This window comes from Sprattus sprattus, assembly GCF_963457725.1.
Source record: "Sprattus sprattus genome assembly, chromosome: 6".
NCBI classification, from domain to species: domain Eukaryota; kingdom Metazoa; phylum Chordata; class Actinopteri; order Clupeiformes; family Clupeidae; genus Sprattus; species Sprattus sprattus.
In genome coordinates, this window is record NC_137925.1 from 4,870,150 (window position 1) to 4,886,875 (window position 16,726).

At 43.9% G+C, this 16,726-nt stretch overlaps 1 protein-coding gene across 1 annotated transcript in view; it reads left to right on the plus strand.

Annotated features, from left to right (window-relative positions):
* Positions 1-450: 450 nt before the first annotated feature.
* The window catches only part of LOC308366621 (carbonic anhydrase-related protein 10-like), a 28,799-nt gene continuing 12,523 nt past the window's right edge, over positions 451-16,726 (plus strand). The window contains exons 1-2 of the mRNA XM_080840348.1: positions 451-842; positions 4,967-5,041. Coding sequence (XP_080696474.1) covers positions 782-842; positions 4,967-5,041 — 136 coding nt within the window. The 5' untranslated portion in view covers positions 451-781. The remainder of the gene's footprint in view (positions 843-4,966; positions 5,042-16,726) is intronic.

A 16,726-nucleotide genomic window follows, 5' to 3' on the forward strand; every position in this document is an offset into this window, starting at 1 on the left:
GTGACAAGGGAGCCCCCAAGTCAAGCCATTGATGTTCCTTGGTGTGGTTCCTCTGGTCTGATAATAATCAGTCTTGAAATGATTGCAGAGGTACTGTAGTCTATAAGGCAAGACAAGTAATCGTATATCACATTCAGAAAGGGAAAATAAGGGATTTAAATACAGGCTACATTGGCATAAAATATAGCCTAATAAGCGTGATATTTGCGCATTGTTTATAATTGTTATTTGCTATATATATCAGTCTGTGATATAACGCATACAAACTTAATGGGGCAAAATAATTCGTCACAGGTTTGGTTTTACTAGTTTCAGTGCGTATCACATCCAGGAGAGGAAACGTAAACAGCACCGCCCGTTCGTGTCTCATGAGGAACCACAGGATGACGGTAATAGCCGGTAGAGTGTTTTAGCGCTCGCAGGCAGTCTGTCCACTAGTGCTACCGAACAGGATGTCATCCACGATTTAGGCAGAAGATTATCAGTTTGGATTAATACGGACTTTTGAGCGACAGAGGCGTTTCATGGAGAATACTACACCCGTTAAGGACATTTCACGCTTGTCGCCGTGTGATATTTTCGTGTTGTTTTACATGTTTCCATAGTCCAGGGTGCACCCGTAGAGCGCCTCAGGAATCGTGCAATTTCTCTCCACTTCCCACTCGGGATATGCATGACCCGCTTTGCCTCCGGTTGGAATAATGCCCTGTGATCGCTGTACTGGTCCGGAGTTTGCAACATCATCTTGACTGCAGTCTGAGGAACATGGAATAATAGAAGAATGCATAAAGTCTGGGAAATATTTACAATTCTTCATGCAAATTTGATCATCTTCTCTGCAGGTATGCCGACGGGGAAACGGGAGGTGTGGGTGGTGAGAGGGATACGATCTACGAGCCAAAGGCAAACGCAGACTGAATTATTATCCTGTTCAAAATAAATTAATGTAGGACCGTCAGATCATTTTAAAGTAGTGTTTCAGAGCATGCGAAAATATCCACTACACTTAATTAAGTATTTCTAAGTTTTGCATTGACTCTGTACTTCATTTATACAGGCAGATGATCCCTTCTCATAATTATTGTAGTTCTCATAATTAATCACTGATCGTTTCATTCTTCATTCAGTAGGTTTGCATATCTCTCTGTCTCTCTCCCTCCCTCTCTTTCTTTATTTCTTTCTTCATCTCTCTCTCTATCTCCCCCCCCCCCCCCCCCCCCCCTCTTCCCCCTCCCTTATAAAAAATGAACGAGTTAGAATCACACTGCACAAGAGATGATATCAGACAGACGTCTGTTCGAGTTTCCAATGCTAACACAATCTAAATTCAATTTGATTTTTTTATCTCGAGAAAGCAAATGTTTAGGCACTGAAATTATGTTTGGCAGAGTTGCGTTGTTTTCTCCGCGTTCCCTTGCGCGTCCACTTCTGGCTCGCTTCCACATCTCTGACGTTCTCGGATGCATCCAGCTGTTCACGTCATTTGGATGCCTGGCAGGCACTCAGAATTCCTGACATCAAACATCAGTCGCACAATAAGCCACATTAATGCTCTTCTGGCAAACAGAAACACACACAAAAATACTTCTTCAGAGCATGTCCGTTTCAAGTATTAGGCCTGCTTCCATCATTTCAACACATCGTTTACTTGTCTCTGGATCTTCATCGGGACAGTCTTTAATCTTGGAGCTTAGTGTTAATAATAATGGCCTTGGAGCCTCTAAAGTCTAGATAACCCTTCCCTATCCTCAGTTAAGCATGTTCAGGAGGGATCCACACCACGCAGTCCAGTTGGTGATACGAGAGGATGGTGGGAAATGACAGTCTTGAGGACTTGCCATGATTTCAAACACCATTTCATTTGAAACACCAGCTGTGCTGCTTTGCTTTGTAGATCTCTCAGGCACTCAAGCAATGGCATACATTTAGCCCATGCTTGCCACTCATGCATCCCTGCAGTCCAGCTGTAATGATCATTAAACAGAATTTTTTAGTAGCCTTTATACATTTCAAAGGTTTGATCTCTAAAAAAGTTGTTGCCTTTTGGCTGACACGCTTGGCATAATCTTGGCATATGCTTGGCATAATAACAGCCACTGTTATTTTTCACAGTCATGCACTGCAGTTTTAGTGGGCTGCATATACTTTATGGATGAACCATAGTATTTCTTATTCCTCAAGGGACTTTGATTCTTGGTCCGTGTGCTTGCATAGCCCTGTGATTTGCATTCTATTTAGACGGCTCCAGAGGTTTTTTTCCTTTTTTTAATATATTTTTTTTATAAATAATTTATTTATAATTTCTCTTTTTTTTTATAAGAAGGCCAACAAGGCTGCTCTCCGGCCGGGTGATAAGCATGTCCGTGGTTGATGGGAGAAACAGCGTAAATGCACCATAGAGAGGAAGTGCGGCCAAGGAGGACGAGTGGCGGGTGAGAGTGGAGAGTGAGAGAGAGAGAAGAGGGCTGGAGACAGCATGACTCAAAGCACATGAGTCAGACGTGAGCAGGAAATCAATGCAGGATTTTTCTGTGGGCAGGTGGGGTGAGAGCGTTGGGGCTGGTGAGACAACAGCGAAGTCTGCATGTACCGACCGGCCTGCTGTGCTTATCTGCTTTTAAAAGCAACTCAGGAGATGCTAATGTTCAAGGCAATTACACGTTGAGTGCATGTATAGGGAAGGAGGACAATAATGATAAAGTGTACCTGCCACGGACAAATGTGCCTTCGCGCTGAACTTGAAGAGAAAAGTGCACACACAACACACAGGTCATGGGTTCGATCCCCAAGACACACTCAGACTAATCAAATTCACAAATTACTTATATATATGCTTATTTCATGTTTTACAACTGTCCCTAAGTGTCTGCTAAAAGGAATAATGTAAATGACACACTGGCATGAAAAAGGTTGTTATAGAATGACAGAGAATGAGTCAATAATCTATGTTATATAACGAATGCAGAAAGGGGTCTATATAGAAGCCGTCCCTGGAAATTAAAAAACATTTGTCCTTGGAGTCCCCACTGTCTACCAGCAGATCCATTCAAGTAGTGATTGCGTCACCGAAACACCGCATTGAGGGCACTTAAATAAGGCCAGCTCAATAGACTGCCACGAAGGGTTTGGTCATATTGCCATTTTTTTCATAGTGGGTTTGCGATACTGTCTGAATTTAGTTTCATAGCTGACATTGGGTGTGGAAGAACCAGTCATGCCCAAACTGGTATCTTACAGTCCTTGAACCAAAGGGTTGGAGAGGACTTCCAAACAACTGCACTATCGCAAAATGGTCCCTGTCATCAAGCTCACTCAATTTACCAGCATTTGTGCTTGGAATAGAACACATATTTATTCACAAACAGATAAATATTTGAAGGTGATATTATTAATTATATTATTAAGGACAATAGCATAAAGTATTGGTTGCTTTTAGAGGTTAGGTACTTTTCAGCCTATTTGTATTTGGTAGCACTTTACTTGAACCCTGCAACATAACCAGGTCATAAATCTTGTCAATGCAAATGTCATATATACGGTCATAAATAGTTAAACCAATCAGTGTTCAGGGACGTAACAGTGTCATGTCACCATAAACAGTGATTCTATGATATTATAACAACTTAATAACATGTGAAATTAAGATGTTATGGCACATACAATTTTGAGGGTTGTCATGGCAATTACTGATAATAGTAACACAACATTGTTAAATCAGTGAACGTCAGCTGTCTTGATGCATATGACATCTGACATAACACGCATACAGTATGACATGGACATGTCAGTCTTATGAAGGGGGGTTCAGGTAAAGTGTTACCCTATTGTTTTTTTTTTGGGGGGGGGGGGACTGTAGTGCCATTCCATGAGCCTGTTCAAACAAATTAGAGCTCAGCTAAGGCCCCCTGTTGCTCACCTCAAGTGCATTACGCTCTACAACCCCATTACGCTGTGCCTACACATCCCTGAATGACCCACCCTTCAACCGATTACTCTAACATCAACACAACTCACACATGTCACGCGTGCATTGGAGATTAGATCTGTTTAAACTAAAACATATTAACAATGCATCATAATGCCTCTGAATGGAAAGAGAGAATTGCATAATGCACCAGCCGTACTCGATGAATTCTGCATGGCAGGCCCCCACCCCGATGATTGAATGTTGATGTCGTGCCACGTACCCAGGCAGCAGCAGGGGTAGGAGGGAGTTTTGATCAGATACAAAGCAACCTGTAGCCAGTCGAGGGAGCGAGAGAGAGAGAGAGAGAGAGAGCGAGCAGGAGTGAGGGGCGAGAGAGAGATGAGGAGAATAGCAATGATAGGGAGTGTGTTTGAATGTTCAACTCAGTAGTCGGCATCCGTCCTGACCTAGTTTCCCTCTTGGTTTCGGAGCATACATGATACATGAAGGAATTTCCCAGCCAACTTAATGCATGTTCACACATCAAAGTGCAACACTACGCACAAGTGGGACTACATCTCCCAGCCTGTGTGTTTTAAAAGTCACACTGGGGTGCTTTTAGACACGGTCAGCACACATGCAGATGTCAAGAGCTGATAAAAAAAAAAAAATTAAAAAGGTTTTTCAAATCTTGGACACACAGTAAATGATTGAATGCGTTAAATAAATGACAACATGACGTGTGGCGTTCTCTGTCTGAAAGCTTTATGGAATTAACTATTAGGGGTGGGAATCTCTTGGCACCTCACGATTCGATTCGAAATCGATTCAGAGGTCAACGATTCGATTTAAAATCGATTATCGATTATCGATTATCGATTTAAAATCGATTTTGTAATTTAAAAAAAAAAAAAAAAAAAAAAATTTAATTACAAAATCGATTATGAACTTTTCTGAATCGAGACAGAATCGTTTTAGAGAGAATCGATTAAAATCGAATAATCGATTTTTTCCCCCACCCCTATTAACTATGGTCTGTTTCTTCTTTTGTCTCTGCAGCTCAGCCTGGATCATCAAAGCTTCATGATGGTTGGTGGGCCTATAAAGACGCTGTACAAGGGAGCTTTGTTCCAGGTAAAGTGTCCCTTTGGGATCCGTCCACCCATATTATCTCCCTCTGGAACGAAATACTGTTTTCTGATTGGCTAATGGGGTGTACATTAAGTTCGTATAACCGGACACCTTGGACGTAGTCCCAGTAGAAACGTTAAATCGCCGTTCCATATCAATGCTCATGAATGGTTACCATTGACAACCAACGTAACGTTTTTTTTTTTCTTCAAAAAACGCACTACTTTCTCTAACGGGAGCACTAGGCTTCAAATCAAGAATTCATCAGGTTATTATGCATATTAAATTTCCTAAAGATAGAGGAAATTCTAAATAATAATAATAATAATAATAAAAAAAATTTTGGATGTTGTAAACGGGAGATAAGCGGGATAACGGCCTCCGAGCTGTCCAGTTCTACGAAGTTAATGGACTTCTGCGGACCAACACCACTCCGCTCCGCGTCGTGGTGTTCTTTGCCCCGCAGCGTCCATTAACTTCGTAGAACTGGACAGCTCGTCGGCCGTTATCCCTTACATAACAGATTGTTCTTTGAATCCCAATCTACCGCACACCTACCAGGTGCAGTGAATGTTTCCTCGCTGGTTGGGAACGCAGCATCCTGCTCCTCCCACAGAGCACTGCTGCGCCTGATTCCTTTTCATCCCCGTGAAATGAGAGCATGTCAACGATACCTGTCTTTTAGTGACCGCTTCAGTCGTTAGTGTCGAGAACGCTCCGTGCTTATTGAATAATGCACACGGGTGAAAACACGTCGGCACAGGTCCAGGGGATCTATTCGGAACAACTTGCTCAGCTGTGTCTGTTTGTGGGCTTGACATGGCGACAGTATTGTTGGTGCACGAGCCAAGCTGCATCCTTTCCCAACAGCCTGTGAATAGCAGCCTTAAGGGCTGTTCAAACATGACTCAGTCTGCTGTTTTGAGTGAATAAACACTGGATCAGGTCTTGTTCTGCTTTCTATGTGCTTGTGCGTGAATGCATTCGAATCTGGGAGCACGTGGGTGTGCTGTGTTGTAAAGAGGGGGCGCATGTTTGCTGGAGGGGTGGGTGGGGGGGGTGGGAGGGGGGTAATTGAGGGAAGGCAAAGCATCTGTTGTTTCAGACAATTTTCCACGCTAATATCCCATAAGCCAATTAAAGAAGCTTAAGTGGAGATCTGACACTGTTACCAGCAAGTTTTTTTTTTTTAAATCTGGGATTTCTTGACGTATATATATCTGCGTCACCTACTCCAGGCAAAAAAAAAAAGCGAAAGATAAATTCATTTATACAGTATATTTTGATCTTGCAGTCCACAGAACATAAATGTGTTATATACAGTCTGCGAAAGTAGGTCACCAAATCTTTCTATGATCATAGCCAGCTCTTGCACTCACGCCCTTGAAACTCTTGCAGTGGAGGAGGAAACGACAGGGGGAGTTGAAGTGGGTGGGAGGGAAGGAGAGAGAGAGAGAGAGAGAGAGAGAGAGAGATGAAGTGATGGTGAAGATAGTTAGATAGATGGGAGTGGGAAAAAATCACTCCTACGCAGTGAAGAGCAAGTTTAAATGGCTGGAACTCTGCTCAGCTGAAATGGAAATATGATGTGCTTTTCAGTGTCAAACACAGATTGAACTTGCTCGCAATATTAAATGTATTATGAATGCCGAAGCCTCACTCATTCTGGTATTTGATTTGCACGTGTTTAACATTCACTGGCAACTTTGTGTAAAAGGAAACTGTATATTTTTATGTGAATGGTAAGGTTTGAATTTGAATAAGTTGTCCCACTTTATTTAAATGTAGCCTTGGGTACAATGTCTTTAAGTTATTCAAGTATTACATTTCAGTGTATATTACTCAAATTACTCTAATCCTACCCTTCCATTGTAGCCGAAACCGTAAGTACCTCTTGTGGCGATGCACGCTTGTATTACAAATCTGTACTAATTAATTAAGCTTTAATAACCTCAATCCTAAGGTTAGCGAAAATAAAGTGGAACTGTTTTTTAAAGAATGCCTGGTGCTGGAAATAATTAATCTGTGAGTAAATTCCCTGATTCCATATGCATCTGGCAGGATACAAAACCCCTGAGCAATTTCACCTCCCTTGGCACTTTGGCTCTGAACCCATCTCTTCTGTTTTCTATTTCAAACGCATCCAAAATAGCTTAATTCCTTCCTGCGCGTGGGAGTACTTTTTTTGCTAGTGAAATGTGCACACGTGCTTTTGTGTTCTGGGGTAATACCAGAGGGATAGGCTGAGGATCACAGCGTTCGTGATGCGCGGTGTCCCCAATCGCTGGGATCGAAAGCCACAGATCCTCCTCCGAGGTTCTTCTTCCACCTTTGATCTTTCCATGACACAACGGCCGTCCCTGCTCTTAGCTCGGCCATTACGGCCTGCGCTGTTCCTAAGCAGCTAAGAGACGCCAGGCATTCCTTGCGATGGAACAGGAGAGCTGACACTAATGTGGCAGTGGATGCGAGGCTTTCTTTGCCATTCATTGTGAGGGGTTTGCATCAGAGAGAAACACAAGATGGGTGCTTTCAATGAGCAGCACTCCCATTAGTACAAATAGGTCAGGGAAGAAAACAAGCAGTTGCCTGACTTAATATGAGCCAGGGTTGGTATGTTTTGCTTCAGGAGGGAACAGCCTGCAAATGAGGGAAAGCAGTATCTGTAATTGCTGGTTGTGAAGCAAAGGGGGGGAATTATAATAAACGTGTTGAATCCTAATTACCCCACCGCGCCACATGTACGGTCACGGTCATTTTATTTCATTTGAAAGACACGATAATTAATTCATATGATGCATTTTTTCATATGGTTCTCCTGAATTTCTTTAGAGTAATGGACGGTGTCCCGCGTGTCCGTGGTCGTTCCTTTTTCTTCGTTTTTGCCTGCCACGCGCGGCTACATAGAACATGTGTTTCCGTGACAGCCGTCTGTTCATGTTTCCATTTTGTAGAAGTTTTGCCGCCCCTCTCTCTTCTCCCTCTGAAATAGCCAAGGCCAACAAACCAACGCCAAGGCTATGGAGTACCTCTCTAGGCTGTGACCACGCAAAGGCAGACAGACTTTGTCGGCTTATGAATAGCATATGACAGATTCCCTGTGACGATTGTCAGGCAATGGCTTCACACTTCATTTGCCAGTGTCAGTGTAAAAGCACCGCTTGAGTTTTCATTCATCTGTCCAATCCAGTGTTAAGTCCAATCTGTCCTCCGTTTCCCCCTTTGGATGAACTTGCCATCTGTCGCCCACACATTGATTGGAAGCCATCAAATTGTCTTGTCCCACACACTCCAACTTATGCGCTGATTCCATTCTATTTCGTGTGTGCTAAACTGGAAAGCTGTTTATTGGTGTTGTGTAATGATAATCATGGCATGATGTGTGCTCAGCACTTTTGCTGGACAGTGTTCTTTTCGCACACATTTTGCTGCAATCATTGTTGTTTGGAAACCGTTTTAAAAATGGTTTTTGGCTCGGCAGGGTCAAACCACAAGTTCTAGGAAGTACACTGGAGACATGTGTTTCACACATGAAAGCATGGCAGGAAAGAGCTTAGTGCAGACAAGGTCAATTTATAAAGAATAAGTTAAAACTACACACACACATACATTCATACACATTCACACCCAGACACACACACACACTCACACTCACTCACACACATTCACACACACACACACACACACACAAACACATACATTCACACCCACACTCACACACACGCGCACACACACACACACACACACACACACACACACACACACACACACACACACACACACACACACACACACACACACACCCAGACTCACACATACTCATATACACACACTTACTAATTCACACACTCACACACACACACACACACACACACACACACACACACACACACACCCACACACACACAAACTGTGTCCCAGACAGTTCAGTGTGTAGAACACCATGTAGAGCTGAAATCAGCATGTTCAGGGGGCCAGGAACAGACACCACAGTTGACAGATTCATTGCAGCTGGCACAGTGACACTGGCTGCATACTTCTGTTCTCTGGGCTGTAACATCGCTGTGCATAATTGCAAGTCTGATCACTGTTGGGCTTTGGTGGGTAGATCTGACTGTTCTAGAGTCCTGGCCACAGTTCCATGCTATCATATTGGGCCAAATGTGTTCTTAATCCTTCAGGATCCCTGGTCAAACATAAACAACAATTCTCACAATAGCAAACCGCGTGAGTCCGCCTCCCTGTGCCAAGAGTGGGAAGACAGATGCTAATCTGTGAATGTACTGTGCAGTGTGCAGGTTAGGGTCAAATGTAGATGTACAAACCCTCTGCATGCTAGCCTTCATTTCATGGTAGTAAATCTTTCTGTATTTTTTTTTTTTTTTCCGGAGGATGGGAAGACTGTTTATCTTTTCAGTGAGGAAACACAACTCGTATAGAGTAGCAATATGAGGAGGTATAATGTGGTCAGTGCACTGTGATTTATTATAATATTATCTAAATTATGCAGTTTATGTCTCCTATATTTTAAAGAAAAAGTAAAAACTGGAAGAAAGTATGTTTATTTCAGAAAGATTATATAATCGTTGTGTTTGTAGACTGCAGGATGCAGCGCAAAATACTCAAGGGTACACTGGCAAAAACATGTTTGAAATTGCATCAGACTTGTTTCAAGTGTGCTCGAGTTTAAATTCACTTTGTCTCTCTTTTTAGATACATTTGTCAATTAACTTTGGCCAGATTAGGAATAAAGATAATAAATCAGTCTCTCAGTGTGAATGCGAGTAAAGTCTTTCAAGAGATGAGGTGATAGCATGTAGCAATGATTTTGAATGTTATTGAATTTAAAATGGTGTTTAAAAGTAAGGTTGCAGGGCTTTTCACAAATGATCCACAGTGAATACTGAGAGAGAAAGAGAGAAAAGGAGAAAGACAGAAAAGGAGGGAGCGAGAGGGAGAGAAAGAGAAAAGGAGAGGGAGGGAGAGAGAGAGGGAAAGGGAGGTAGAGAGAGAGATAGAGAGTAAAAGAGATAGAGAAAGTGAGAGAGAGAGGGAGATAGAGAGAGAGAGAGAGAGGGAAAAAGATAGAAAAAGTGAGAGAGAGGGAGATAGAGAGAGAGAGAGAGAGAGAGAGAGAGAGAGAGAGGGAAAGAGTGAGAGAGAGAGAAAATTCTCCTCCTGTTCCCCTGCTCACTTGGGCTCCCGTGTGTCAGCTTACATCATCTGTAACCTTCCCCACCCTCTTTTGCATGTCTTTCATTTCCATGCTCCGTCTCTCCTCCCCTCCGCGGTGTGATGTCTGGGCATATGCAATCAAGGCTGAACTCTCCCTCCTCCCAGGTGGACGCTCACACCAAATGAGCTCTGAGGCACACCTTTTCCTCACTCGCTGGCTAAAATGCAATCTAGTGAAATTTGGGATGGTGCAAATTTAATAGTGCAAGGCCAGTGGGGTACAGTAGAAGACCTCCCTGCCTCCCTCCATCCCTGCCTCCCTCCCTGCCTCCATCCCTGCCTGGTCCATTACTGCCTCCATCCCTGCCTGGTCCATCACTGGCATCAACAAAGTTAGTGGCTGCGGCAGTGAGGCCTTGGCGGGGGCGGGGGGGGGAGTGGCTGACTCGTCAGCTTTGAGATAACGTCTTGAAGCCCCTAAGGGGTGAGAGAATCACCCGTTATTACAGACGGTTTTCAGTGCAATCTGTCACGGCCGGCAGACTTTGTTTGGCTTATCTGGACAGCAAAATGTGTCTCGTGATGTAATTCCTGCTAGGAGAGACTTTCAGGGATACCTCAGATGATGCCCAATCTGATGCAAGACATGACGATGGTGGTTTGACACTGGGGCGGGCTGGTTTATCACACTGCAGCTACTCCTGAAGCCAGGAGGGTAGAAACTTTAGTAGTATAACCTTAGTATTGGCTTTCATTTTTTTAACGTATTGTTACGAATGATTCACTCCCAGACAGGTATTACTGTAATGTTTAATTTACTAATGCTTTGCCAATATTAGAATTCTATCATTGGCTTTAAAACAGATATAAATAAGAATGTATATTTATTTTCTGTGGTTTGTGGCAACTGCACTGTTGCCAGAAGATATTTCTGAAGGAAAAAAAATAAATCTTTCAGTTGACGTCAAATCCTTAGCCCTGAAGCTCCTGTTGAACAGCAAAGGAATAAATTATATGGGTTTTGCTGAGCTATTATAACACTGAGAGAGTGTCATGGCTGTCTTTGCCTCGGATTTCCAGAGTGGATGAATATATCTCATTAATTTGTTTTCCGGCTCTGTTCTCGCAGGCATGATGAATCAGCTGTCTTTAAACTGAATAGAAAAGTCTTCTTGATCCTTACTTGATCTTTTTTTTGTAGGCATAATTCATCGTTGTTCCCCAGATCTTAACTTTCGCATTGTGACTTTTGTAGAACAATCTACGCTTAGTAGTTTGTGTTCTATACACACTTGTGATCCGCACAAATTGTCGAACAAAGAATAGAAAAATTGAAAACACTGATAATCAAATTGCCTTTTAATCCTTTCAGAGGGCATTTCATGCTGGGGTCATCAGAAGATGGGTTGATAACAGTTTTGGCAGATAAGCAGTTATGAGGCAATAGGCAATAGGCAGACTAAGCTATTGAACATCAGGCAGAGACACACACACACACACACACACACACAAACACACACACACAAAAACGAAACACTTTAGGCAAAGCATCAGATTAGCATTATCTCTTATGTTGTGGAATCCCACTTGAAAGGGCACACTTGAACAAAATTCATTTAAGGGTAGCTCTCAACTTCCCCCTAGAATATATTATGTAGAATTTCATCGCTGTGAGCAAGAAACCCCAGACAGAGTTTTTTTAAGAATTTCAAAGGGAAGCATACAGAAACAAAGACTGCTTGCGGTGCTTGCGGCCGATTTCACCTTGGCAGGTTTTACATGGAGGTGCAGAATTGTGATGTTGATGCAAAGGGGCTTTTTCAGCCCACCATGTTGACACAAAAGGCACCCGTCGGGCTCCCAGTGGCACTGTTGACCCCATGTCGGTGTGGCCTTTATGTATCTCTGAGCAGGGTGTGTGCAGTTTCGGTCCAAATTTGGGTCCGTTTCTCCTTTAGAGAGTGAATTTGCTCAGAACCAGCCAACCAAATGTCAGTGTACGGCTCAGCAAAGGGGATTACTACACGGTTACATCATTATTTTTGGAAGCAGACATTTATTTAGGTCACCTAACACATAAAGCGCCCCAAAGTGCAGCCAGAGGAGCGACATAATTGATTACCAGAGAAGTCAAAATGGTGCTCTCAACGTGGCCTCCGCTCATTACAGTTACCACTGGGGAGGTGAGGAAACATGAAATATCCTTACAAATATTTAATGTGCTGACAAGCTTTTAATGAATTTTACCAGTTTTCTTTATTTGTTAATTTGGTTTACAGTTACATGTCAATCAGTGGCAAGTGCTGTATGGGGAAGTCATGCAGCCGAGATAGCCCTGAAAATTAATGAGTGAAAAGCATTTAAATCCATCAACAGAATCGAATTACTCAGGAGGATGGGAGGAAAGGAACCGAGAGCTGTGATCTCCGTGCGTATCATATACATGCATGACACACGTACTTTTACAGCTCCGTATTTGGCAATCAATTTACTAACAGCATGTTTGTGTACAGATGCCACGTATGTTTACGTCCAGAGGTATTTGAAAGCCTGCGGTGCATTTACAGATCAGCAGTGACGGGCGAATCCGCTCCGTTCCGCTTGTGGGACAGCCGCTCCGAGGGGGTGCTGGGGGGGGGGGAGGGGGGATGGGCGGGTCGTGTGGAGCGTATCAGCCCTTAATCTCTCCACTTAGGCCGGAGAGAGAGAGAGCGCGCATCACCCTGTCACTGAACCCTAGCTTTCTAGCGCCCGCTGAGGGTGCTGTAATGCGGCGGATGTCTCCGGCGACGGGCCTGCCGGGTCAGGATTTCGAGGCGAAGTCAGCCAGACACATCTGTTGCCCCTCCCATCACTCAAAGCGTGCCGAGCACTCTCTCCCTCTCCCTCCCTCTCTCTTACTCGCTCGCTCTTCATCCCTCCCTCCCTCCCTCCCTCTCTACGTGTTCCAGCCTCCATGACTGTGTGGAGGGGGATTCTCTGTGTTTTTGCCCCCTCCCTCTTCGCCCCATGTATCGTGTCTATTAAAACGAGGCCATTTGTTTTTCCTTTTTTGCTTACCTGCTGATTCTGTCTGCGAGCATGAAGACGTGGCTGCCGAATCTTGACAGGCTCTGTGATAACAAACGAACCACGCACATCATCCGCAGCAGACGTCAGTGTAAATCCTACGTACTACACACAAAACTCAGATCAGCAGTTACGCTCTTGCCCCTACAGAGCCGGTTTAATGTCTCCTTCCCTTCCCTTCCCTTCCTTTTCTTGTCTTTTCTTTTTTTTTTACATGAAGAATTTCATTAAGATTGCCCATGCCCTACCCATTAACAGACAAAGTCCAGGAAACAGCCCCGTCGAGTCGGACTAATCCGTTCCTCTAATAACTGAGTTAGGTGGTGGTATAATGAAACCACCCCGCAGACTGACATTTAGCAGATGATTATGTCTAAAGCAACTTTAAAGCAATTTAGTCGAGTCATTCGTTTTATCGGGCGTTGTGCTTCAGGGAGCGTGACACCATAGAGCATGCTGCACCAGCTCAGATACTGGAACTCGGGTCTCTGTATATCAATGTCATAAGGAAGGAAAGTCAAGGCAAAGGCCGTATTTGACCAACTGGTACATTTCTCAAATAGTGGTGCAGGAAAGTAATAACAGCAAAGTAATAACTGTGGCTTTTCAGTTATAGACTTGACAGCCTGTGCTGTGCTCTGTGTGTGTGTGTGTGTGTGTGTGTGTGTGAGTGTGTGTGTGTGTGTGTGTGTGTGTGTGTGTGTGTGTGCGTGTGTGTGTGTGTGTGTGTGCGCACGCGCGCATGTGCCTTCTACATATGCTGTTTTCACTTCAAAGCTTTTAAAACTTAGGCCCTATTCTTTTCAGTTTGTTTCTAATATTACAAAAATGCTATTATTTAGCTGGATATTAAAAATATATTTTATCAATATGTTGATGTCAATGGCTGGAAATCATATTTTTGTATTATACGGAAACACACATAAAATACATGGATACGTATAATACGTATAATAAACATATGATACATACATAAAACTTATGTACAGTGCATTCAAAAACTGTTCAGACCCCTTCACTTTTTTACATTTTGTTCTGTTGCAGCCTCATGCTAATATTGTTTGAATGTTTTTCTCCCCTTATCCATCTACACTCCATACCCCAAAATGACAAAGCAAAAACAGGATTTGACATTTTTTGGTAAATTGGTTTAAAAGAAAAAACTTGAAATATCTCATTGACAGTACTCAGTATTCAGACCCTCGGCTTTGACATTTAGCTCAGGTGCCTCCCACCTTCTTTTGATCATATTTGAGAGGTTTCTGCACTTTGATTGGAGTCCTACTGCGGTATATTTAATTTATTAGACATGATTTGGAAAAGGCGCACACCTGTCTATATAAGGCCTCACAGCTGGCAGTGCATATCAGAGCGATAACCAAGCCATGAGGTCGAAGGAGCTGCCTCCAGAGCTTAGAGACAGGCTTGTGTCAAGGCACAGATATGGAGAAGGCTACAAAAAATTGCATTTAAGATTCCCAAGAGCACAGCAGCCTCGATAATTCTTCAATGGGAGACCATTGGAACCACCAGGAATTCTAGAGCCGGCCGCCCGTCCAAAACTGAGCAATCAGTGGAGAAGGGCCTGGGAAAGGTGATCAAGAACCCGATAGTCTATCTGGTTTAGCAGCAGAGATCCTGTGTTTCACTGAGGGAGAAACTTCCAGAAGGACAACCATCACAGCCCGAAGCCTCTCCTCAGTGAAAGACACAGGGAAGCCTGCATGGAGTTTGCCCCCCCCCCCCCCCCCAAAAAAAAAAAAACATCTCAAGGACTCTCAGACTGTGAGAAACAAGATTTTCTGGTCTGATGAAACCAAGATCGAAATATTTGGCCTCAATTCTAAGCATCTAAGCCCAGGGCCATCCCAACGGTGAAGCATGGTGGTGGTATCAGCATCAAGCTGTGGGGTGTTTTTCAACGGTAGGGACTGGCCAGGGTTGAGGGAAAGCACAACAGAGCAAAGTACAGAGACACCCTTAAAGAAAAACATGGTCCAGAGCACTCAGGACTTCAGACTGGGCTGAAGGTTCACCTTCCAGCAGGACAATGACCCTAAGCACGCAGCCGAGGCTGCGCAGGAGTGGGTTATGAGAAACTCTGGGAAAGTCCTTGAGTGGCCCAGCCAGAGCTCTCAACCTAATTGAACATCTCTGGCGAGTCCTGAAATTGGCTGTCCACACCCACCAGCGGTCCCCATCCAAACTCACAGAGCTTTAAAGGATCTGCAGAGAAGAAAGCCAAAAAAATCCCCCAAAATCCCCAACGTTTGTTGCATCAAACCCAAAAAGACCCAGAGTCTATAATCGCTGCGAAAGGTACCCCCCCCTTCGGGGCACAGAGTTTTCTAAAATCCTGTTTTGTCATTGTCATGGGGTAATTGAGTGTAAATTGATGAGGGGGGGGAAATGAATTTAAACTGTTTAAGCATGAGGCTGCAGCATAACACCATGTGTGGGGGAAATGACTGAGTGGTAAATGACTGCTCTACAGGTCTGTCTGGTGTGTGAATGGAGCGCTGCTGTGAAGTTTGTGTTTGCTGAGGCAGCACGCCACACGGATGGTAGCAGGGGCAACCTGAGTTTAATTATAGCACCACGGGTTAATGATGTCATTGATGAAGTAGCCAGAAAATATCTCAAGCCCTGCAAGCACTTATCTCGCCCCTCCAAGGCCCTTCCATCCCTGCACCTTGTAGGATGAGATTGGTTTGAGGTGTACTAATGAGAGAGAGAGAGAGAGAGAGAGAGAGAGAGAGAGAGAGAGAGAGAGAGAGAGAGAAAGAGAGAGCGAGAAAGAGAGAGGGAGGGAGCCAATCATTATCAGTATCCTGTGTTTGCCAAATGACAATCATTCATCATTTGGGGAGAATATCGGAAATTTCAGCCCTGTCACAACAAACATGTTACTTATTCCCCCCCCCCCCCCCCATCAGCATAGGTTGCCCCGAGGCTCATCTGTGGGTAGCTTTGGTACATCAGTGATGATAACAACTGATCGCTTTCCTGATCCTCCTGGCTTGCGAGAGAAGCCTGCATAAATCAGAAAACCCTGCCTGGTGGAGGGCATGGCAGTCGCTGCTGGCTCGTGACAGATTGCTTTACACGTTCGCGAGGCATTCAAGTGCTGAATGCCATCCTGCCGCAGAACCAGCTAACCCAAATGTGTCTGGACTGTATCTAATCCATGCTATCAGATACTGTCCAAATGATGAATTTCAGACCCTGTGTTGCACTTGGGTTTGTAATGCATCTTATGCAGTCCCGAGTGACACTCAGCGTAACTCTTACAAGGCACACTTGCTGTTGCTGTTGTTGTTGTTGGTGTTGGTGTTGGTGTTGTTGTTGGGGTTTCTGGTGGTGTTTCGCTGCAAAAATAAATGAGCATGACCTTGGGTTTTGTGACTCTAAATGATAAATCTCAGCGTAGCTGGTGCCAAGGCT